Genomic DNA, 26,625 nt, shown 5'->3' on the forward strand with positions numbered 1-26,625 from the left:
TCATACTTTTAATAATTACTTGTTTACAAAAGTGTCCTTTTGACTTTTGTTTTAAAACAACAGTTTTGTCTTTGAAAAAACATCACAGGCTCTGAGATCATTTGGACCGTGAAGGATCCACCTGATGTGTCCTTGGTTTTCGGGGGACAGCCTAGTCACCCCATTTATAAAGGTAAACAGGCGACAATTCAAGCCTTCAGAGCATGCAGCCTTCAAAGCGTGCAGCCACTGGACTGGGACACAGCCAGTGGTACTGACGGATCTTCACTTCCTGGTCTGAGAGTCTTCCTGTTTCCTGTTAGCTTATACACTGTGTAGTAACGTAACAGACTGCTAACATTTCAAATATTTTGGGACTTCAGTTCCTATACGTTTGCTGTTTTAGTTTTTAATGATTTGACCAATACTGAGCTGATGCTAATATTCCGAGACAGGCTAAATGAGCTAACTGCTAACTCCAAATAAAATGACAATGAATTAAAAAAAATAATTATTCAGACAAACTGTTAGCCTTTGTTTTCCCTGTGGTTAGTTTTTAGCATCTGGCTCCAAACACAGTCTTAGCTAGTTCAGTGGTTTTGTCTGTGTCTTTGTGACATAATTACTTGTTTTTCAGAGAAACGCACTCTGTGCTCCCCGCACGCCGCCAGCTATGGCTGTTTGTTTGCTAACAGGAAGTAGAACAGAGCAGGTAGCATGTGTTTGTACTGATGCGGGAGACGTGCGTGTGCACGTACTGAACATGGCCTCCAGTTTGAGCAGGCAGCACGTGAAGCTGTCAAAGTCGATGACATCGTGGTCAGCGTACCGCGCGACCAGCACCTGGTACAAACGGTTATTCAGTCGGAATCCTGAAGACAAAGAAAACTGCTTCAATTAAACAATTCAACAAAACGCTGAAAGCACTTTAACACACAAACATCAGAGCCGAGAAGTTTTACCGCCATTTTCCAATGCCAGGCGCATCTCGTAGGAACTCATGCAGCCCGATTTATCCAGATCGAAGAGGCGGAAGATTCCCTGCAGAGCCAAACAGACAGGATCAAACCACGGCACTAATGAGGTTCATCTGGAAAATCCATTAAACAAATGGATTTTACTCCAACATAAAAAAAACACTCTTTCTAAACCCGCTTATTTCAGTTAAGAGTCACCAGCAGGATGGAGGGGCAGGGCTAACCCCAGACAAGATGCCAGTCCATCACAGGGACACACAGAGACAGACAGACCAGCTCGTTCACACCTACGGTCAGTTTGGAGTCACCTGCTTACAGGACCTGCATGTATCTGGATGTGGGAGGACCTGGAGGGAGCCCACACGAACATGGGGAGAACACGCAAACTCCACACAGAAAGACTACTGGTGCAAAGCAATTCCATGAAAATTCAGTAAGGTATATCTTCTATAATACATTCCAATTCTAAGGTAGAACTCTGCTAGTGTTTACTACAGTATATCTAAAAAAAAAGAAGAGTAGAGCTACTTACGTACCTGGTCTTAAGAACCAGGGATGCCTTCAAATCCGACAAACAGTTGAAAATAGTCCTAAAACCTTAGCACTATAAACAGTGTGGATCAGGTAGATCAGCAGGATCAGTGACAGGTCTATCACTACACAGACCTGTGTTTGATTCCCAGTCATGCAACCTGTGTCCTTAGATCAGACACTAGAACTGGATCATTCCAGTCCACCCACCTGATGGGTACCAGCCTTGGTTAGAGAAGTAACCTGTGATGGACCTCCTCCAACACCTGTTGCTTTGCCTCCCCCACAGCAGAGGCTACTGCCCTTCAGGCCTGTCAGTACCTTACAACTGCCTCCGGAGTTCTCAGAGATAACATATCCCGAAAGGACTCCTTCAGTTGGATGGCTTCTCTGACCACCAGTGTCCACAACAGTGTTTGAGGGTTGCCACCCCTTGTGGCACCTAAGACCTTAAGGCTACAGCTCCCCACTAAAGCTTCAGCAATGGAAGCTTTGAACATTGCCCATTCTGGTTCAATGCTCCCAACCTCCACAGGGATCCTAGAAAAGCTCCATCGGAGGTGTGAGTTGAAGATCTGTCGGACAGTGGGCTCCTCCAGATATTCCCATCACACGCACTATCCGTTTGGGCTTACCAGGTCTGTCCAAAGTCCTCTGATCCAACTCACCACCAGATAGTGATCAGTTGACAGCTCTGCCCCTTTCCCCTTTCCACACCCCAAAGCTAGCCCCTGCCGCCCAGATCTGGTCCACCGATGCCCTCGACTTTCACTGCAACCATGGGACAGCGCACCCAACACCAGTGGTTCTCCCTGCAGGTGGTGAGCCCACAGGGTGGAGATGGAAGGTCCACATTGCCTTTTCAGGCTGTGCCTGACTGGGCCCCATGGCAAGCCCAGCCACCAGGTGCTCACCAACGGCCGTCCACCCAGGCCTGGCTCCAGACAGAGGCCTCGGACTTCCTCCGGGCCATGTCACATTTCCTCTGCCTAGTTTTTCCATGGTGTCTTGTGAACCATTCTTAGTCTGGTCCCTCATCCGAGACCAATTTGCCATGGGAGACCCTACCAGGAGCACAAAGGCTCCAGACAGCTCTCAGGTTCATAGTGGCATGAATCACCTTGTAAATACTGTAATCTATTCTACTGTATATACTGTTATTCCGCACAGAACTTGACCTGTATTTTGGTAATTCTATTTGTTTTACCTTATTTTTGCATATTTGCATTGTTGTTCTGTGACTGTCCCTATGCTGCTGAAACATCGGAAATTTCTCCATCATGTTATTATCTTATCTTTTTTAATAGGGCACATTTTCATTCCATCCAGCGCAGCACACTTAGGCATATACACATTCAAATATATTTTTTGTTATTATTATTTATGTTTTTTGTTTCTTGATGGTGAAACTGGAGCTGCAGATTCTTAACAGGGCCCCATTGTCTCACTGTGTTCAGTATTTCTCAATAAACGCGTGTGTATATTTGTGAAGGCACACTGTCAGCCACACCTCATTCTCTTTATCTTCAGTCTGTGTGTGCTGCTACCGCTTCATGTTTATTCTGGTTGACAGGGTACCAAATAAAATATCCCTGTGTATCTCCACTGCGTTTACTTCATTTATTCCACTTAATCTGTAGCTCACACTCTGTTAAATTCCTTTTCTTACTGTCATCATTCCGGGCAGGGAGGGGAATCCCGGCTCCCAGGGCCTATTTAAATGCATTTCCAATAGGGACATGGCCAGGGAGGAGTTTGGTACGTCTGCATGTGCGCTCAATTCCACCTTCAATGGGATGTACAAACATGTGTATGCACACTTTGATACACTGGATATTTTTGTGCTTACGCCAGTTTCTGGGTTTTAGTGTACGCCATGTTTTAGTAGGAAATCCACGTCTTTGTACACGAGGCTCCTGGACAGAAACGGACGGTGAATGCAGACAAAGAAAAACTCCACTTCTGCAGACGAGACACCTTCAAAGACAACCTGGACAAAGATTTTGCAGACTGGAAGTGTGTCCTTTGATCAGATGAGATGAAACTAGAGCTCTTTGCACATAGAGATGTTGTGGTGTTCTATGGGCTTCATTCTCCATGTTTGGAGAATGAACAAGAATGTGTCTGTGTGTCTGTCTGTGTTTTCATGTCACACTAACTTACACAGTGACCTTTCACCTCTGACCTGGATGTGAACTCACCAGCCACTTCCTGATCTTGTTCCAGAGAAGCTGGAACTCCAGCAGACCGAGACGAGAACTGCCATCCTTCTAATGTTGAGTCAAGTTCAACAGTGTCATGAACGCACGCTGCGATTCTTTACGGTTTGAGACATTTACAGCGTGTTATTGTTAGAAACAGTCATTTCAAAGAGCTGCTGGTTTTTGAAGCCATTTTACTATTTAAAGGATCAACAGGATGACTTTGGAGATGCGACGGTTGTTTATCTCATCTAAAGATCTGACATCATCAATTAACTGTTGTGTCCTTGGGCAAGACACTTAGCCCACCTTGTCTGTGTATAAATGAGGTGGTGGTCAGAGGGGCTGTAGACCCAGAATGGCAGCCACACTTCCGTCAGTTTGCCCCGGGTCAGCCATGGCTACACTAGCAGTTTACCACCACCAATGTGAGAATGTGTGAGTGAATGAATAATACAACTTGTGAAGCGCTTTGGGTGTCTTCAAACATGCTCTATAAATCCAAGTCATTAAAAAAGCTTCCTTCCACCGGTGCCCTGATTTCCCAGCTACATTGAACTCCTCATGGTGACTGTCTCTGGTTTTCTTGAATCCGGTTCACTGGGCAGACTTGAGTTTTTGTAGCATTTAATCGGGGCTTTGAACTAGAATTTTTGGTTTCGAACAGAAACAGTATTTTAATGTTTCTGGTTTTGGGTTTCACCTCAAAATTGACATTCCTGAACTGGTTAGAACAAAAAAATATTGTTCTCGAATGAATAACGTTCCGCGTCAGCTGTGGGACACTGAAAACACTGTGCATGCCAGACCTGTATGTGGCGCTGTAACGCACCCACAAAAAACGGAGACGATGATAGTGTTCGGTCACAGACAGCAGGAAGAAAACGGGACACTGAGACCAATAAAACCCTCAAGCGACCGAGTGGGGTCATTTATGACCCCGGGTATGTTTTTGTGCACCATTTTTCTAACTTTAAAAGGAAAAAAGTTTCCTAACATGAATTTGTCAATCTGTTTGTCCTGCATTTGTTCATAAAATTTTGCAAGTATCGGCCGATCCGTGTGGAAAGTAAAATCCTAACCTGTGTGGGGTCACTTATGAACCCCCATTATAGACATTATAGCTTCAGATGGTTTTGTAATTTGCCAAGTCTAATCATTATATTTTACTGTTTTACAGGGAAGCCAACAGACTGAGAACAGCAAGATTTACAGCTGCACGAACATCGAGACTGATTCTTGATGTCCAGAGTGAGGAAGAAAAGGATGATGAACAAATAAATATGAAGAGCCCTAAACAATCATATACGAGGTCTGTGAGAAAAGTATCCGACCTTTTTATTTTTTTAAAAAACCATATGGATTTAAATCACATGCGATTACATCAGCCAAGCTTGAACCTTCATGCACATGCGTGAGTTTTCTCACGCCTGTCGGTTGCGTCATTCGCCTGTGAGCAGGCTTTGTGTGAGCAGTGGTCCACCCCTGCTGTCGTTTTTTTTATTGCGAATAAATGTCTGAACGATTTGGAGCTTTGCTGCTTCAATTTTTTTCCAGAAACTGTGAGAGACCTCCAGGTGGACACCGTTCGGAAAATTAATATGGCTTTCAGGGACAATTTTATGGTGATTACACAGATTAAGGAGTGATCCAGATGGTTTAAAGACCGCCCACAGCTGCTGAGAGCGCGCCGTGCTCCGAGCGCCGATCAACAGGCTGACACCCCGCTGAAACAACCAGATCATTTCCAACGTGAAGGCTTTGTTGATCCGGGACCTCGTCTGACTTTCACAGAAAGGCAGAAGGCATGGACATCAGCACTTTTTCGGCACATTCCACTGTTACAGGAGTTTTTGTCATAGAAAGAGGAGCGAAATTCCGCGCATCGCGGTGGAGCCGCATGGCGCAAAGCAACGCCGTGATGAAGCCTCACAGGACATGTTCTGGCATGTCCAGGCTCATCCACAATTTCTCGGTTAGTCACACGACTGAAAACCCACCGACAGCCATCTGAAAGCCATCTCAAAGCCGTCCTGTGAGATCAACACAGAGGTGGTTTTGTGCCGCGCCATGAGCGGCACGGTGGCGCATCCCTCTGCTTTTCTTTCCATGAAAAAAACTCCTGTAACAGTGGAATGTGCCGAAAAAGTGCTGATGTCCACGTCTCCTGCCATTTTTGTGTAAGTCAGACGACATCCCGGATCAACAAAGCCTTCACGTTGGAAATGATCTGGTTGTTTCAGCGAGGTTTGAGCCTGTCGATCAGCGCTCGGAGCGCGGCACGCTCTCAGCAGTTGTGGGCGGTCTTTAAACCGTCTGGATCACTCCTTAATCTGTGTAATTCCCATATAATCATCCCTGAAAGCCATATTAATTTTCTGAACGGTCTCCACCTGGAGGTCTCTCACAGTTTCTGGAAAAAAATTGATGCAGCAAAGCTCCAAATCGTTCAGACATTTATTCGCAATAAAAAAAAACGACGGGAGGGGTGGACCAGTGCTCACACAAAGCCTGCTCACAGGCGAATGACGCAACCGACAGGCGTGAAAAAACTCACGCATGCGCACAAAGGTTCAAGCTTGGCTGACGCAATCACACGTGATTCAAATCCATACGGTTTTTGAAAAAAATATAAAGGTCGGATACTTTTCTCACAGACCTCGTATATGGAAGTCTTCCAACATAAAGTCAAAGGGGTCATAAATAAGCCCACTCAGTGTCGCCGTGTTTAAAGTGAAGCCAAGGTCTTTAATCCCCTAGTTGCTCCTGGTGTGTAGTGAGCACCTTGTATGGCAGCAGCCTCACATCGGGGTGAATGTGAGGCATTATTGTAAAGCGCATTGAGTGTCTGATGCAGATGGAAAAGCGCTATATAAATGCAGGCCATTTACCATTTATACATTCCTCCACTTGGGGCAGTAACTCTCCCCTGAGGAGAGTCGCTTTACATGCAAACTGAAACCTGCTTAGTGACATCAGAGGTCACCACCTGAAGAAGCCAACAGAACCACATCATCTGCAAAAAGCAGAGATGAAACTCTGAGGTCAGCAAACTGGACACCATCCAGTCCCTGAATGCGCCTTGAAATCCTGTCCATGAACATCACAAACAGGATAGGAGACGGGGCGGCGCTGGCGGAGTCCAACTCCCACCGGAAACAGGTCCGACGTGATGCTGAGAATGTGGACACAGCTCCTACTTTGGTCATATAGAGACCAGATCACACACTGCAGTGGTTGAAATTCCCCATACTCCAACAGTGCCCCCCGGACTCCTCCAGGGACCCGGCTGTATGCCTTTTCCAAGTCCACAAAACACATGTAGACCAGTTGGTCATAACCACAAGCCTCTTGAAATATCCTTGCAAGGGTAAAGAACTGGTCCACTGTTCCACGGCCAGGACGGAACCTACATTGCCTCCCTGGATCTGAGGTTCAACTAACAGTCCAAGTCTCCCCTCTCGTACCCTGACCTAGACGTTTCCAGTTATGCTGAGAGAACTGGAACAAACTCTCCAGACCCTTTTTTGAAAGATGGGGAACACCACCCCAGTTTGCCTTTCCAATTTGTTGTTCATCTTTGTTAATCTTTGGCTGATCTTTGATTTGTTGTTTGTTGGTGCTCCGATCGATGTTTGATTTGCTCATTGTTGTTTGTTGCCCTGATTGATCTTTGACTGATCTTTGATTTGTTCATTGTTGTTTGTTGGTGCTCCGATCGATGTTTGATTTGCTCATTGTTGTTTGTTGCCCTGATTGATCTTTGACTTGCTCATTGTTTGTTGTTGCTCTGATTGATCTTTGATTGATCTTTGATTTGCTCATTGTTTGTTGTTGCCCTGATTGATCTTTGATTGATGTTTGATTTGCTCATTGTTGTTTGTTGCCCTGATTGATCTTTGACTGATCTTTGATTTGCTCAATGTTGCTTGTTGGTGCTCCGATTGATGTTTGATTTGCTCATTGTTGTTTGTTGCCCTGATTGATCTTTGACTGATGTTTGATTTGCTCATTGTTGTTTGTTGGTGCTCTGATTGATGTTTGATTTGCTCATTGTTGTTTGTTGGTGCTCCGATCGATGTTTGATTTGCTCATTGTTGTTGCTCCGACTGATGTTTGATTTGCTCATTGTTGTTTGTTGTTGCTCTGATTGATGTTTGATTTGCTCATTGTTGCTCTGATTGATGTTTGATTTGCTCATTGTTGCTCTGATTGATGTTTGATTTGCTCATTGTTGGTGCTCCGATCGATGTTTGATTTGCTCATTGTTGTTGCTCCGATTGATGTTTGATTTGCTCATTGTTGTTTGTTGGTGATCCTATTGATGTTTGATTTGCTCATTGTTGTTGCTCTGATTGATCTTTGATTTGTTCATTGTTGTTTGTTGCCCTGAATGATCTTTGACTGATCTTTGATTTGCTCATTGTTGTTTGTTGGTGCTCCGATCGATGTTTGATTTGCTCATTGTTGTTGCTCCGATTGATGTTTGATTTGCTCATTGTTGTTGCTCCGATTGATGTTTGATTTGCTCATTGTTGTTGCTCCGATTGATGTTTGATTTGCTCATTGTTGTTTGTTGGTGATCCTATTGATGTTTGATTTGCTCATTGTTGTTGTTCTGATTGATGTTTGATTTGCTCATTGTTGTTGCCCTGATTGATCTTTGATTTGTTCATTGTTGTTTGTTGCCCTGATTGATCTTTGATTTGCTCATTGTTGTTTGTTGCCCTGATTGATCTTTGACTGATCTTTGATTTGCTCATTGTTGTTTGTTGCCCTGATTGATCTTTGATTTGTTCATTGTTGTTTGTTGCCCTGATTGATCTTTGATTTGTTCATTGTTGTTTGTTGCCCTGATTGATCTTTGATTTGCTCATTGTTTGTTGTTGCCCTGATTGATCTTTGACTGATCTTTGATTTGTTCATTGTTGTTTGTTGCCCTGACTGATCTTTGACTGATCTTTGATTTGCTCATTGTTGTTTCTTGGTGCTCCGATCGATGTTTGATTTGCTCATTGTTGTTGCTCTGATTGATGTTTGATTTGCTCATTGTTGTTGCTCTGATTGATGTTTGATTTGCTCATTGTTGTTGCTCCGACTGATGTTTGATTTGCTCATTGTTGTTTGTTGTTGCTCCGACTGATGTTTGATTTGCTCATTGTTGTTTGTTGTTGCTCCGATCGATGTTTGATTTGCTCATTGTTTGTTGGTGCTCCGATCGATGTTTGATTTGCTCATTGTTTGTTGGTGCTCTGATTGATGTTTGATTTGCTCATTGTTTGTTGCTCCGATCGATGTTTGATTTGCTCGTTGTTTGTTGGTGCTCCGATCGATGTTTGATTTGCTCATTGTTGTTGCTCCGACTGATGTTTGATTTGCTCATTGTTGTTGCTCCGATCGATGTTTGATTTGCTCGTTGTTTGTTGTTGCTCCGACTGATGTTTGATTTGCTCATTGTTGTTGCTCTGATTGATCTTTGATTTGCTCATTGTTGTTGCCCTGATTGATCTTTGATTTGTTCATTGTTGTTTGTTGCCCTGATTGATCTTTGATTTGCTCATTGTTGTTTGATGCTCTGATTGATCTTTGATTTGTTCATTGTTGTTTGTTGCCCTGATTGATCTTTGATTTGTTCATTGTTGTTTGTTGCCCTGATTGATCTTTGACTGATCTTTGATTTGCTCATTGTTGTTTGTTGCCCTGATTGATCTTTGATTTGCTCATTGCTGTTTGTTGCTCTGATTGATCTTTGATTTGCTCATTGTTGTTTGTTGCTCTGATTGATCTTTGATTTGCTCATTGTTGTTTGTTGCCCTGATTGATCTTTGATTTGTTCATTGTTGTTTGTTGCCCTGATTGATCTTTGACTGATCTTTGATTTGTTCATTGTTATTTGTTGCCCTGATTGATCTTTGACTGATCTTTGATTTGTTCATTGTTGTTTGTTGCCCTGATTGATCTTTGATTTGTTCATTGTTGTTTGTTGCCCTGATTGATCTTTGATTTGCTCATTGTTTGTTGTTCCTCTGATTGATCTTTGACTGATCTGTGATTTGCTCTGAGTTTGTTGTTGCTCTGATTGATCTTTGACTGATCTTTGATTTGCTCATTGTTGTTTGTTGGTGCTCCGATCGATGTTGGATTTGCTCATTGTTGTTTGTTGCCCTGATTGATCTTTGACTGATCTTTGATTTGTTCATTGTTGTTTGTTGCCCTGATTGATCTTTGACTGATCTTTGATTTGCTCATTGTTGTTTCTTGGTGCTCCGATCGATGTTTGATTTGCTCATTGTTGTTGCTCTGATTGATCTTTGATTTGTTCATTGTTGCTTGTTGCCCTGATTGATCTTTGACTGATCTTTGATTTGCTCATTGTTGTTTGTTGGTGCTCCGATCGATGTTTGATTTGCTCATTGTTGTTGCCTTGATTGATCTTTGATTTGTTCATTGTTGTTTGTTGCCCTGATTGATCTTTGATTTGTTCATTGTTGTTTGTTGCCCTGATTGATCTTTGATATGCTTGTTGTTTGTTGCCCTGATTGATCTTTGACTGATCTTTGATTTGTTCATGTTGTTGCCTGATTGATCTTGATTGCTCATTGTTGTTTGTTGCTCTGATTGATCTGTGATTTGCTCATTGTTGTTTGTTGCTCTGATTGATCTGTGATTTGCTCATTGTTTGTTGTTGCTCTGATTGATCTTTGACTGATCTGTGATTTGCTCATTGTTTGTTGTTGCTCTGATTGATCTTTGATTTGCTCATTGTTGTTTGTTGGTGCTCCGATCGATGTTGGATTTGCTCATTGTTGTTTGTTGCCCTGATTGATCTTTGACTGATCTTTGATTTGTTCATTGTTGTTTGTTGCCCTGATTGATCTTTGACTGATCTTTGATTTGCTCATTGTTGTTTCTTGGTGCTCCGATCGATGTTTGATTTGCTCATTGTTGTTGCTCTGATTGATCCTTGATTTGTTCATTGTTGCTTGTTGCCCTGATTGATCTTTGATTTGCTCATTGTTGTTTGTTGGTGCTCCGATCGATGTTTGATTTGCTCATTGTTGTTGTTCTGATTGATGTTTGATTTGCTCATTGTTGTTGCTCTGATTGATCTTTGATTTGTTCATTGTTGTTTGTTGCCCTGATTGATCTTTGACTGATATTTGATTTGCTCATTGTTTGTTGTTGCTCTGATTGATCTTTGATTGATCTTTGATTTGCTCATTGTTTGTTGTTGCTCTGATTGATCTTTGATTGATCTTTGATTTGCTCATTGTTGTTTGTTGGTGCTCCGATTGATCTTTGATTTGCTCATTGTTGTTTGTTGGTGCTCCGATTGATGTCTGATTTGCTCATTGTTGTTGCTCTGATTGATCTTTGATTTGTTCATTGTTGTTGCTGATTGATCTTTGATTTGTTCATTGTTGTTGCTCTGATTGATCTTTGATTTGTTCATTGTTGTTGCTCTGATTGATCTTTGATTTGCTCGTTTGTTGTTGCTCCGATTGATGTTTGATTTGCTCATTGTTTGTTGTTGCTCCGATTGATCTTTGATTTGCTGTTGTTGCTCCGATTATTGTTTGTTGTTGCTCTGATTGATCTTTGATTTGTTTGTTGTTGTTTGTTGTTGCGCGAATTGATTTTTGATTTGTTGATTGTTTGTTTGTTGTTGCCCCGATTGATCTTTGATTTGCTGTTGTTGCTCCGATTATTGTTTGTTGTTGCTCTGATTGATCTTTGATTTGTTTGTTGTTGTTTGTTGTTGCTCGAATTGATTTTTGATTTGTTGATTGTTTGTTTGTTGTTGCCCCGATTGATGTTAGATTTCCTCGTTGTTTGTTGTTGCTCTGATTGATCTTTGATTTGCTGATTTTTCTTTCGTTGCTCTAAGTGATCTGTGATTGATCTTTGATTGAGGATACGTCCAGGAGGCTGATCATGGCTCTGCAGGACTCCGTGCTGAATCCATCTGTCTGCAGGTCTCTGTCTGCAACAAAGAAAAAAATACCACAGAAGAAGAAACGAGATCATGTCAAATTTCACATAATATTAGAATGTTTTCATACAAACATCACACAAGAAGCTGTCGTACGAGCAACTGAGGATGGAGGTAGGTGTGGTTCCAACCTGTGGGAGGAGTCAGTCTGCTGTTACTTAGTCAATAGTTTAAGAGACAATTTTTATAAGAGTCAGGCAGGCTGTGATAGTGACCAACTCAGATTTTGCTCAAACTTTGGTAACTGGGTGCAACCTCCACCAAACGAACATACACCAAAAATATTGGCCAAATTCCCTACGGTGACCTTGCCAGGGGTCATCAAAGTTCACACCCAGTATGGCCTAAAGCTGGAATTTGGTGAACAGGGAAGTTTCAGATAGCTCTTACATGAAATGTGTTCAATCCCTCACAGTACGTCTGTGATCTAAGTATTATAGGAGGACAGTTCTTCAAAATAATCACTAATTTGGGTTGGGGGATTGAACGCATTGACTAGAGGGGGCGCTTCAAGTTCAAGTAAGCGCGATATATATGAATCAATGATTGAATCTATTTCTCTGGAGTTATGAACGTTTGCTGAATCTGGTGTGGCACGTTCACACAAACCTGTCTTGCATGAGTTCCAGGGTTATCAGCAACTTAGCAGCAGAGGTCTGTTTAAAAATGAATATAAAACCACATATTACATGAAGCTCTGTTTTGACACATTATGGCGAAGCTGAGGTCACAGAGTCACTCTGGAACTATTGCACTAGCTCAGGGTGAAGTCCAGGAGCCTCATGTTCAAAGGCTGTGTACACACAAAAACGTGGCGTCCGTCTCCACGTCCACATTCAGATGTATCTAAAGTGAAATGTGCGGTGCGTCACACAAAACTCCTGGCTGGCGGGCGCATGTTTCTACAGCTGTTGTTCCTCTGGAGCCACGTAGAGGTGAAGCTGGGAACCGTTAATAGTGTGAAAACATGAAGTCATCAGAGTGATGAGGAACATCAGAGACACACTGATGAACATTTAACACAACCACGTGTTTGCAGTTACATGGGTGGATATAAAACATGAGCACAGTGATGCGTAAAATGGCGCTAACAGTGACTGCGTTAGTGTTGTTAGAGAACCTTACAAACGGTGCAATCTGACAGCGTGTATTCAGGGAACTTGAGGATTTACTTGCAAATGAGGATATTTGGCTCATAAACCAATTTCGATTATCAAGGCCGCTGTTACTGGAGTTGCGCGCAGAACTGCAGCCGCCTAGAGTGCAATACGGTGAGGAGCCAGGTGTTGTCTGTGCCCACGCAAGTGCTGACCACACTGGGCATCCTGACATCAGGGGCATTCCAGCAGGAGCTGGCTGATCGGTCAGGAGTGTGCCAGTCAACGTTGAGCCGAGCCACCAGCTGTGTGGAACACAATCATCTGAATGTCATCCAGATACATCACATTCCAACATTAAAGCTCAATTTGCAGCGAGAGCCAGTGTTCTGTCAAGATGAGGTGCATCGTCGAGATGAGGTTCCTCGTGTAACTGCATATGTGTGCACTGAAAAAATTACTTGACGAAGTTCGCTTATTTTGATGGGCAAGTAAATGTATAAATTGTTCATCCGAACATAGTAATGTATAAAATCTACTCACTATAAAACAATAAGTATTTTTAACCTGGAGTTAGCTTATTTCGACAGGCAAAATATACATATACATACATATAACCATACACCGGAACTCTGGGTTCCGGTGTATGGTTGCGCGTCGTTTTGAATTGCGTTGTGAGTATTTGTTCACGGAAATATTTTGGATGATTAAGGATTACGAGTAAGGATTGTGGATATTTGCTGTTATGATCGGACACTGATTAAACCTCTGTGTGTAAATTTGGGTGTCATTTTATGCTGTTTGGTGAGCAGAAGCTAAAGGTTAGCTATTGGTTAGTCGCTAACTCAGTCTTCTCATCGTCATGCCACTGAAAAAAACCCATTAACGGAGGAAAATGAGGACATTAGGAAGGCACTCGACTTTCTCTCACATGACGTCTGTGAGATTAAGTCTAAACAAGACAAGATTTTGCAGCTTGTGGAAGAAGTCGCAAAACTACGGGCGCAAGTCGAGGAGAGGGACAGGAAGACTGCAGCACTGGAGCGAAGAGTGGATGACTTGGAGCAATATTCAAGAATAAATGATGTTACTGTGACCGGGTTGAAGTGAAAACCCCAGTCATACGCGCATGCTGTGACTGCAGACAGTGAGGACAGAGCCGGCGAGCTGGAGATGAGCTCCGTGGAACAACAAGTGGCAGCTTTTCTCGCAACCAGAGACATTAATCTGGACGTGGATACCATCGAAGCTTGCCACCCTCTGCCAGCTAGGGACAACAACACGCCAGTTGTGATCATGAGGTTTGTAAACAGGAAAAACAAAATTGCACTAACGAAACAAGGGAAAAAGCTAAAGTACACGAATGTTTACTTGAAGGACCACTTAATAAAAAGGAATGCGGACATTGCTAAGAAAGCCAGATATTTACGGAAACAAAACAAAACACAGAACACATGGGTTATGAACTGCAAAGTATACATTAAACTTAAAGGTACATCTGAGGAAGCCAAGGTACTGGTCATCAAAGACATAGAAGAACTAAAAAAATACGAATGAGGATAAAACAAAACTGTACTGCACCGATATAATGACATCCAACAATAATTCTTCTATCATGGAAGAAAATGATGTAGGGATACAACAAAGGATTCTGGACTATGGACACTTGGAACTGAAATCATTTGAGTACACTGATTATAGGGCATTAGATTTGGAAGATGAACTAGATCCTGATAACAACCTGTTTTTATTATCCAACCCAATAGATTGCAAATATTTATCTGAAGATGATTATAACTATTTTGTTGACTCCAAAGGGAAACTCTCAATTATTCATTTCAATAGTAGGAGCATGTATAGTAACTTCATCCACATCAAAAAATATTTACAACAATTTACCAAGCCATTTCACATTATTGCGATTTCAGAAACATGGTTTAATGAGGATAAAGGCATAGATTTCGAGTTAGGTTATAGCTTGAACTATGTAAACAGAGGAAATAAAATGGGAGGTGGAGTTGCTATATACGAGGTCTGTGATAAAAAAAAGCGGTCCTTTTTATTTTTTTCAAAAAATAAATGGATTTGATTCATATGTTTTTACATCAGACAAGCTTGAACCCTCGTGCGCATGCGTGAGTTTTGTCATGCCTGTCGGTGACGTCATTCGCCTGTGGGCAGGCTTTGAGTGAGGTGTGGACTCCCCCTCCCGTCGGAATCTCTTTGTCTGAGACGCTGCAGGGAGACGGCGCGCGTTGCTTTATCAAATTTTTTCAGGACCGGTGAGGGATATCCATGTGGACACTATTCGAGAAATTCAGCTGGTTTTCGGCGTAAAGTTTAACGGCTGATGAGAGATTGTGGAGTTTCTTTCGCTTTAAGCACAGCCCACAAAGCGATCGGCGCAGCGCGGTCGGAGGTGGCGTCCGTCTGGCTGTTTCGAGCTGAAAACATCCTAATTTAAAGCTCTGTTCACCCAGGATGTCGTCAGAGAACAGAGAAGTTTCAGAAGAAGCCGGCATCAGGAGTTTATGCGGACATTCCACTGTTAAAGGAGATTTTGTAATGAAAGAACGTGCGGAAGAAATTCGCCGAGTCGGATCCGTGACGACGTGGCAAATCCGTTTGCGCCGCGACATGAAAAACACCTCCGTGTTGAAAACCATTTGTAAAATTCAGGCGGCTTTTGATGGCTTTCAACAAGTGAGTAACTGAGAAATTATTTAACAGCTTGGGCATGTTCCAACTTGTCTGTTAAGGTTTCCAACGGAGGTGTTTTTCCTGTCGCGACCCCCTGCGGTCGGGTCCGGCCCGACATGCGACTCTGCCCGCACGTTCTTTCATTACAAAATATCCTTTAACAATGGAATGTCTGGATAAACTCCTGATCCCGAATTCTTCTGAAACTTCTCTGTTCTCTGATGACTTACTGGGTCAACAGAGCCTGAAATGTGGAAGTTTTCAACTTGAAATGGCGAGACGCTGCCGCCTCGAAGCACAGATCGCCGTCAGGCGCCGTGGGCCGTCCTTAAAGTGACACTACCAGACCAAAATCTCTCATCAGCCGTTAAAATTTTTACCGAAAACCAGCTGAATTTATCGAATGGTGTCCACTCAGTTGTGCCTTACAGTTTTGAAAAAATTTTGATCAAACAAAGCAGCAGTCTCTGAGCCATTACTAATCAATGAAAAAAATCGACGAGCGGGTGGACGACTCCTCACTCAAAGACTGCCCACAGGCGAATGACGTAACCGACAGGCGTGAAAAAACTCTCACATGCCCACGAGGGTTCAAGCATGTCTGATGTAATCACACGTGATTCAAATCCATATGGTTTTTGAAAAAAATAATAAGGTCGGATCCTTTTCTCACAGACCTCGTATGTCCATAATAACATTAAATTCAAAGTAATAGGAAATATGACAGTGACAATATATGACACATTAGAATGCATAACAATAGAGATCTCAATACAAAAAAGAAAAATACTATTGTAAGTTGCTTATACAGGTCACCTGGTTCAAGTCTGTAATTATTTACAGAGTAGGTGGAAAAAACATTTTCCACAATAGGTAACAAAAAAATATTTATCTGTGGAGATTTCAATATTGATTTGATAAATGGACTGCATTTATAAAGCGCTTTTCCATCTGCATCAGACGCTCAAAGCGCTTTACAATAATGCCTCACATTCACCACGATGTCAGGGTGCTGCCATACAAGGCGCTCACTTCACACTGGGAGCAACGACGGGATTAAAGACCTTGCCCAAGGGCCCTTAGTGATTTTCCAGTCAGGCGGGGATTTGAACCCATGATCTCCTGGACTCAAGCCCTACACCTTAACCACTAGACCATCACCTCCCCCATTTGATGAACCCAAATAATCACAAACCAACCGATGACTATATCAATAGGATGCACAGTATGAGTTTTTATCCAGCTATCACTAACCCTAGTAGAATTACATCTCATAGTGCTACTCTCATTGACAACATTTTCACAAATGACATGGAGTCTACACGTATCAGCGGCCTAATGATCTGCGACATATCTGACCACCTGCCTGTCTTTATAGTATATGATGCCAACTGTAATCACCGTAAAACACCCAAAAACCCATATACAAATGAATAAAAAATGACAATGCTGTTAACTCACTATATCATAACCTGCTAGAACAAGATTGGTATACAGTATATAGGGAAAGAAATGTGGATTCAGCATTTGATAATTTTTTAGAAATCTTTACTTCAGTATATAATAAAAACCGCCCAATTTGTCAAATTAGTAAAAACAATATAGCTATAAAAAAAGTCCATGGATAACCAAGGGGTTATGTAATGGTTGTAAAAAGAAAAATACTTTTTATAGACAGTTTATTAGTTTAAGGACTGAGGAATCTGAACATAAATATAAAATTTATAAAAATAAACTGACTGATATCATGAGAACAAAGAGTGCATAAATATGAAAAAGCAAGCATTTCGTAATAAAGACAGAGTAAGTCTGATAGAAATTCAAAAGGAACTGAAACAACTCTTAACTAAAGCAAGAGAACGATACAGACAAATAATGGAACAAAGCCTCTTAACTTCTAATATTAAAAAACTCTGGGACACAATGGGCCTCATGTATCAAAGGTGCGCACTTGTGGCGTAAATTTCCGGTGTAAATTTGAAGTACACCAAAGTCGCTGTGACATGTATCAAGCAGTGCGCACCTGCCCATTTCCGGCGTACGCCTGACGTGACCTTGATAAATGCGGCGGGTGAAAACAATCGTAATTATAATAAACACGCCCATAAATATTCAGACTTCCTTCAGACACACCCTCATTTTACGACATGGAAGCCGGAAAGACGGCAAAGAAAAAGAACTCCACCAATCACGATGCATGCCAATAGAGCGTCAAAAGCGGCCGTTGTATCAATTGTTTTGTAGTATAATCAAAAACGTGTTCCCTCGTTTATCGCGGGAGTTACATTCTAAAAATAGCCCGTAATAAGCGAAATCCGCAAAGTAGTCAGCGTTATTTTTTACAATTATTATAGACGTTTTAAAGCTGTAAAACCCCTGTAAAACCACTTTATACACTTTCTCAATCAGGCATGAACATTTTCTCACTTTTCTCTCGTGTGTAAACACTCTTAAAGTTCAAACCTTTGTAGAAAAATAAGACCAAACTGTTTTCAGGACCAAACATTTGTTTGAGAAATAAAAATAGAACGTTTTCCTATAAATAATTATGATGGCATTTAGAACTAACGAATTAATTTTAACGATCAACGAACGAGGTCGGACACATAAGAAATTATTAATAGTGACTGAGCAGTATTTCACAGATCGCGCCTCTGCTTCCTGACGCTGCACCTTTTTCCACTCACACCTGGCTGCAGGTGTTTGTTTCCGTGTGACAAACACAGTTATGAGTAGTTGTTGGCGCTCTTTTCTCTTCTGGGCAACAAGATTCTTATAAACAGATACGCAGAACACAGAACACTGTAAAAAAAAAAAAAAAAAAAGGCATGCAAAATTGGACTAAAGACTCCGCGAAACGGCGAGGCCGCGACAGGTGAACGGCGTTATAGCGAAGGACCACTGTATTCTCTTTTCACATGTCAATAATTCTTGACATGTGCATTGATTTGTATAATGGCACTGTTTATCATGTTGATCATCTTCATTTTTATGTGGATTCCAGCACTGGATCACTTTGGTGTATAATTTACACAGTGTTGCCAGATATAAAATATGAAACTATCGTACCAAAACCTCAAAATTATCGTATTTTGGGAGACATTATCGTACACAAACAAAACGCATACAACGTAGCTATTTTAGCTTTTTTTTTTATTTATTTACAAAGAATTATGTCACATTTTTAAACAGTAATTATAGTAATGGGGAAACTATGGCACAAAAAGAACACAAATGCACAAGCAAATGCACTACCAGACTAGAAAGATTTTTTTTTTTTCCTGTGAAGGGACACAAACGTGTTAATTACCAGACTAGAAAGAGTCGAATTCAACCTCGAGGTCGCTGTCGTCATCTGATGCCATGGACACTTGTGCAGATTTTGTTCACAGAAAAAATGTTGACACCTCCATAAGGAACTTTAACTTTTTTATTTTTCTTGTATATCTCTTTGCTCTTGTGTTTTGTTCGTTTGTTATTGCATTTGTTGAAATAAAGTAAAAAAAAAAAAAAGATGTTGTTGGTTGGGGAATCTTCCTGTCATGGCAGAGATTGGATGGGAACTCATTACTTTGTATGAGAGGGTGTGGGCTTTCAAATGACTTTGTCCCAGGTGGCCAAAGCCAGCAGCAGCCCTGTGTGTGGTGCGTCTTTGATGCCGCCTGAGTGCAACACCGCCAAAATGATTCTTGGGTGTCAGAGAGAGATGCGTGTTTGGGCAACCAACTGAAATTATCATACATATCGGATTTTTTCCCATTACTGATTGTACATCGTACAGAGGGCATAACTATCCTACAAATACGATAATTATCGTACATCTGGCAACACTGAATTTACACCACCTCTCGAACTGGTGTATATTTTCAGCGCAGCGTACGCCAACGACCACATTGATAAATGCCAAGTAGCGCAGCCGTTTTGGCGTACACCCCATATACGCTCAAATATCGCCGTACGCACGTTGATACATGAGGCCCAATGAAACTAGCTGCTAATATGAACCCTACAAAAAAGCAAATTATTACTTTGGAGGAACAGCAAAGATCAAATTGTTGTGTGGGCCGCCTGAAGAGGAGGTACTGCTGGCCCACCACCCGAGGGCGCCCTGCCTGAAGTGCAGGCTTCAGGCACGAGAGGGCGCTGCCGCCACGGACACAGCCGGTGACAGCGGGTGACAGCTGTCACTCATTATCTCTTGACAGCTGTCACCCATCTACTCTACATCATCTCACTCCATAAAGACCGGACATCATCTCCACCTTGTTGCCGAGATATCATCTACCTGTGAAGGTAATATCCTCAGCCAGAAACTGTGTCCTAGTCTGAATTCATTTTGCAGCTGCTTTCCTGTGGAGTGCCTAATCAGTGAGGTTGGCGTAATCCGCGACGGCTTCGCTTCACACCCCAACCAGATAAGTGTTTGACAGGAGCTGCACGAGTGTGTATTAGAGGTGGAGGTGACTTTCCACCTTCTGACTGTTTTTGTTAGTGGGTGTGCACACACCCACGTCTCACTGTTTGTGCTCCTCGCCAGCAGTACCAGATCCGACAGTCGGGGACGGTGATCACCTGGGAATTCGTGACTTGACGGCTCCAGTGTTCACCGGGTTCTGTGGCGGTGGAAATCATGTGGTTCCGGCTCTTCTCAGGACAGACGTCTTCTATCCTCGAGCCTGCCCACACGTCACTTTTGTGGATTGACTGCTATCAGATTCTGTGATTGTCTGTATATTCGTTGTGCACATTCACAACATTAAATTGTTACCTTTTGGCTCATCTATTGACCGTTCATTTGCGCCCCCTGTTGTGGGTCCGTGTCACTACACTTTCCCCAACAGGATATCTCGGCCAACGTCATGGATCCCGAGGGGCGTTAACCATCTGTTGGACAGCCAATGGAAGAGCAGGGTGCACAGGCGTCGGCTGGAGGCGTGATTGGTGGGTTGCAGCACATCCTCACCGCCTTTACCGCTCGGATGGACCTGATGACCGAGCAACACATCATCCTTAATCGCAGGATGGAGGCTCTCACCGCACAGGTGGAAGCGCGCGCTCAGGGCGCTGCTGCAGCTGCTCCTGCCGACCCGGTGCCGAATACAGACATTCCACTGGTCATTCAACAACCCCCCCACCATCCCCTGAAGCATACATAAGCCCCCCAGAGCCATACGGAGGTTGTGTGGAGACGTGCGCGGACTTTCTTATGCAGTGTTCGTTCGTCTTTGCACAGCGTCCCGTGATGTACGCGTCTGATGCCAGCAAGGTGGCTTACGTGATTAATTTGCTTCAAGGTGAGGCACGCGCTTGGGCTACAGCGCTTTGGGAACAAAGTTCACGGCTCCTTGCCTCTTATACTGGGTTTGTGACGGAGCTCAGAACTGTTTTTGATCACCCTAACAGCGGCGAAACCGCGTCTACCGTGCTGCTGTCATTGAGACAGGGGCGCCGGAGCGCAGCCGAATATGCAGTTGACTTCCGCATCACGGCTGCGAGATCCGGCTGGAATATGACTGCGCTCCGCGCCGCCTTCATAAACGGACTGTCGTCGGTCCTGAAGGAGCACCTGGTGGCTAAGGAGGAACTGCAGGATTTGGCTGAGCTTATCGATTTGGTTATACGGTTGGACAATCGGTTAGAAGAACGCCGATGGGAGCGAGGCGAAGGGCGCGGTCAGGCACAAGCCGTCCCTCTTCCTCCCGGGTCCGAAAGGGAGCCGTCTTCCCCATGCTCCACAGCCACAGCGCTCCGTGTGGCTACAGCTCCCCCTGCTGACGATGCTAGGGACACGAGCAGGACCACATTCAGACAAAGGAGGCTGGTCCGCAGGGAGTGCTTTCACTGCGGCTCGAGTGAGCATCAGCAGAGAGACTGCCTCAAACGGTCAAAACACAAACGCCCGCCCTTAGAGATTGGGCTGAGGGGGGGTCAAAACATTCACGTGGGTCATACTCATCTTTCAACACGACTCCCAGTTACAATCCTGAGCGGGGATTTAACCCTTCAAGCCCCAGCACTGGTGGACACGGGGTCAGAAGGGAATCTGCTGGATAGCAGATGGGCAAGGGAGGTAGGGCTCCCTCTAGTGGCGCTTTCTTCCCCAGTGAAGGTGCGAGCACTAGATGGCACTCTTCTCCCTTTTATCACACACAAGACACTACCTGTAACCCTGGTAGTGTCTGGGAATCACCGGCAGGAGATTGAGTTTTTTGTAACTCCTTCTACCTCCCGCGTGATTTTGGGCTTCCCATGGATGATTAAACACAATCCCCGGATTGATTGGCCGTCTGGGGTTGTGGCTCAGTGGAGCGAAACCTGCCACCGGAACTGTTTAGGATCCTCGGTTCCTCCAGGTGTAAACGCTAAGGAGGAGGTTAAAGTCCCTCCCAATCTGACGGCGGTGCCGGTTGAGTACCACGATCTTGCTGACGTCTTCAGCAAGGATCTGGCGCTCACCCTTCCCCCGCACCATCCGTACGATTGTGCCATTGATTTGGTCCCGGGCGTTGAGTTCACGTCCAGCAGGCTGTACAATCTCTCACGTCCCGAGCGCGAATCAATGGAGACCTACATCCGGGACTCATTAGCTGCCGGGTTGATCCGGAATTCCACCTCCCCAATGGGTGCAGGTTTTTTTTTTGTGGGCAAGAAAGATGGCGGACTCCGTCCATGCATTGATTACAGGGGGCTGAACGACATAACGGTTCGTAATCGATACCCTTTACCCCTGTTGGATTCAGTGTTCACACCCCTGCATGGAGCCCAAATTTTCACCAAACTGGACCTTAGGAATGCGTACCACCTGGTTCGGATCCGAAAGGGAGACGAATGGAAGACGGCATTCAACACCCCATTAGGTCATTTTGAGTACCTGGTCATGCCGTTCGGCCTCACTAACGCCCCCGCGACGTTCCAAGCATTGGTAAACGACGTCTTGCGGGACTTCCTGCACCGATTCGTCTTCGTTTATCTGGATGACATACTCATCTTTTCCCCGGACCCTGAGACTCATGTCCAGCATGTAAGTCAGGTCCTGCAGCGGTTGTTGGAGAACCGGCTGTTTGTGAAGGGTGAGAAGTGTGAGTTTCACCGCACCTCTTTGTCCTTCCTGGGGTTCATCATCTCCTCCAACTCCGTCGCCCCTGATCTGGCCAAGGTTGCGGCGGTGAGAGATTGGCCCCACCCAACAAGCCGTAGGAAGCTGCAACAGTTCCTCGGCTTTGCAAATTTCTACAGGAAGTTCATTAAGGGCTACAGTCAGGTAGTTAGCCCCCTGACAGCCCTGACCTCTCCAAAAGTTGCACCTTGTTTCTAAGCATCTGGAAGGAACAAAAACTTATGTTCGCACTTTATTTATTGATTTTAGCTCAGCTTTTAATACTGTGCAACTCCACCTACTTTTTAGGAAATTGAAGGACATGAATGTTAATGTAATTCTTATAAAATGGTTTTATTCTTTTTTAACTAACCGCACACAGCAAGTGAAACTTAATCAGACATTATCAGATATCAAACACTGTAATACAGGAGTTCCACAAGGCCGTGTGCTTTCACCAATACTTTTTACAATTTATACTAATGACTGCAGGAAAGTACACCCCAATAATTTTATTTTTAAATTTGCAGATGACACAGCAATCGTGAGCCTCTTGCATAAGGACATGGACCTTTTTGTCTACTACAATGAGATTGACACCTTTATTAAGTGGTGTGACAAAAAACATCTGATTTTAAATGTGTCAAAAACACAAGAGATGGTTTTTGACCCAAGACAAGTGACAACACACAAGCCAGTAGTCATTTCAGACCAAACTATAAATCAGGTGGCAACATATAAATATCTAGGCGTCCATATCGATAATTTGCTGAACTGGAAATCACACATTGATCATTTGTGCAATAAACTGCAGCAGATAATGTATTTTTTGAGACGACTGAGGCTTTATGGTGTTAGCAATCAGATCATGCTAATTTTCTACAAAGCTCTCTTAGAGAGTCTAATTAGATATGGAATCACTGCCTGGTTTGGTGACCTCACAGTTCAACTTAAAACTAGGCTGTCTAATATGCACAAAACAGCAATGAATATAATTGGTATGAAAAAATATGAGTCCATTGAGAAGCTGTTTAACCAGTCAGTTATGACGCAGGCAACAAAAACCTCCACTCACCCACTGTCCTCAGAGTATGAACTTCTCCCTTCAGGAAGAAGATCTCATATACCAAAGTGTAAAACAAATCGTCTCAAATTATCATTCGTTCCAGTTTCTATCAAACTGCTAAACAATGCAAGTAACTAGTGCAACAGAACAAGGTGCAATAAACTTCAGCACTTTAGCACCTGGCACTTTTCTCAACACTTTAAATAGTTGAATGTCTCTGTGTTGTCATTGTAATATATTTCCTGATTTTAGTTTAGATTTTAATTCTTGTGTTTTATGTGATTTGTGTCGTTTTGTAAATTGTTGTTTGCCCTGTGAAGCAATAATGTAGACAAAGACAAATTTCCCTAATGGGACAATAAAGCTGACCTTGACTTTGACCTTGAACTAGCAAAAAACTATATTATAGCAATTTATTACATAACAATAGGAATAACACTAAAAAGGTTTGGGGAATATTGAATACTGTTATTAAGGGTTGTAAAAGTAATAAGTCATATCCAGACTATTTTACTGATAAGAATTTTGATAACTATAATATGAATGACATTGTAAATAGTTATAACAATTTTTTTTGTAAATGTTGGACCAGACTTGGCTGATAAAATTCCTAAGTGCAAAGAAAATCAGCTTGACAATTCACCCATAGAAAATAATTCAAAGACAATGTTTCTGTCTGGAGTAACCGAGGCTGAACTAATAGATACTGTTAATAAGTGTAAGAACAAATCATCTACTGATTGTTATGATATAGATATGACTGTAATAAAAAGAATTATGCAGAGTATTTCTAATCCTTTAACATATACACGCAACCTATCATTTCAAACAGGAACATTTCCAAACAAAATGAAAATTGCAAAAGTAATACCATTGTATAAAAATGGAAACAAACACATCTTCACTAACTACAGACCAGTCTCTCTACTCCCTCAGTTTTCAAAAATATTAGAGAAACTCTTTAACAACAGATTAGAGAAATTTATAGATAAACACAACATAATTAATGAAAGTCAGTATGGCTTTAGGTCAGCCAGGTCAACATCAATGGCCATAACTGATGTTGTTGAAGAAATCACGAATAAATTAGACAAGAAAAAATATGTAGCTTGAATATTTATTGATCTCAAAAAAGCCTTTGATACTCTTAATCATGGAATTTTACTAAAAAAAATGGAAAGATGTGGCATTAGGGGAGTGGCTTTGAACTGGATCCAAAGTTATTTAACAGAGAGACAACAGTTTGTGAAGATGGGTGAATTTCAGTCAGGGTATTTGGGCATTGCTTGTGGGGTCCCACAAGGATCTGTATTGGGTCCAATGTTGTTTAATTTGTATATAAATGATATATTTGGTGTTTCAAAGTTATTAAAACTAATTATATTTGCAGATGATCATGACCTAATTCATAGTATAAATAATGAATTACTTAAACTGAAATTATGGATGGATATGAACAAACCTTCCCTAAATTTAAATAAAACTAAAGTAATATTCTTTGGACACTACAAGGAAAAATTAAATCAGATAATAAATATAGATGTGTCAGTATAGATACTGTGTCAGAAATAAAATTCTTAGGAATAACTATAGACAGCAAATTAACCTGGAAAGCACACCTCAGACACATACAAAGTAAAAGTTCTAAAAGTGTCTCAGTTATTAACAAGGTTAAATACTTCTTAGATTATAATGCATTGTATTTACTGTATTGTTCATTAGTGCTGCCCTACCTAACATACTGCATCAAAATTTGGGGCAACAACTATAAAAGTTCACTACATCCCCTCTTTATACTCCAGAAATGTGCTATTAGAGTTATCCACAAGGTAGGATATTACGAGCACACTCAATCTATTCCTGCAGTCTAAGTTGTTAAAACTATATGAATTAGTCGATTTTTATACGGCACAACTTCTGTACCAAGCAAATAAAAATATCCTGCCTATTAATATTCAAACGCTCTTCACACACAGAGAAGGGGCTTATAGCCTGAGGGGCTGTAGTAACTTTAAGATTCAGCCAGTAAGAACTACGAGGAAAAGTCTGTGTGTGTGGTTAAACTCTGGAACCGACTGGGGCAGCAACTTAAGCAATGTACAAATATTCATTACTTCAAATCAAAGTATAAGGGAATGATTTGGTCACAATACAGGGCTGTTGGGTAGGAGGGTCACGATTATATATTAAAAAATCAAATTAGAATGTAAAACAATATATGATGATGATGATGATATTTTTATTTTCAAGGTGTCATACACCAAAGAGGTGCCCAGCCCTCATGGGCTTATAAGACACACCATAGAAAATAAAGAATAAACAGATGGATGCCACATCCACCAATCTAGAACAGACATTTACATTTTACAATACTCAAATCATACTTCATTATCAATCAGTTTCAGTGTGCAGTCATATCTTCATAATCAAACATAAAGTGCGCCCCTGCAGAGCAGATAGGCATCCAACATAAATTGAACCATATGGAAAACCTTTTTGTTAAATAGATATGCAAGTCTACATTCATCTGTCATATAGTAAAATAAATCGGAACATTCAGTGGTCATTCTAAGAAAAAAGTTGTGTGTCAATATTTACGTGTAACACTTCAGGGATAAAAAAGCATTTACGGTACGTATTTAATTAAAAGTTAAAAAATCTTTCTGTGTAAATATCTCATGTTACAAAGTGGAGACCCGTGGCTTATTTATGCACAATTTCTTTTTTCTTTTTAAAACTGGTGGGTGCAGTTAATATTCAGGAGTGCTCTATAGTCCGGAAATTACAGTAAATAGTTTGTGTAATTGTGTATTTGTCAAACACATGTGTAAAGTTGTGATGTCACACTGTCAGCTGCCGTGTGCAAAATATTTTTTTTACTTCAGTGTGTGTGCGCTGCTCAGCATTTACACACATGCACTCATTTCATTTTCGTTTCACCTTGCGACGAGTTGCGTGAGAGAACGGTGACAGAGCCACAGCTTT

The 26,625-nt window shown here is 42.2% G+C and overlaps 1 protein-coding gene across 2 annotated transcripts in view; it reads right to left on the minus strand.

The window, feature by feature from the left end:
- The window catches only part of LOC117526950 (calpain-1 catalytic subunit-like), a 53,950-nt gene that overhangs the window by 4,070 nt on the left and 23,255 nt on the right, over positions 1-26,625 (minus strand). For both annotated transcript variants that reach the window (XM_034189074.1, XM_034189075.1), the window contains exons 16-19: positions 11,608-11,672; positions 3,689-3,757; positions 942-1,020; positions 738-851 (exon numbers count right to left, since the gene is read on the minus strand). In XM_034189074.1, the coding sequence (XP_034044965.1) occupies positions 738-851; positions 942-1,020; positions 3,689-3,757; positions 11,608-11,672 (327 nt within the window). The remainder of the gene's footprint in view (positions 1-737; positions 852-941; positions 1,021-3,688; positions 3,758-11,607; positions 11,673-26,625) is intronic.

Source organism: Thalassophryne amazonica, chromosome 15 (assembly GCF_902500255.1).
Source record: "Thalassophryne amazonica chromosome 15, fThaAma1.1, whole genome shotgun sequence".
Lineage (NCBI taxonomy): Eukaryota > Metazoa > Chordata > Actinopteri > Batrachoidiformes > Batrachoididae > Thalassophryne > Thalassophryne amazonica.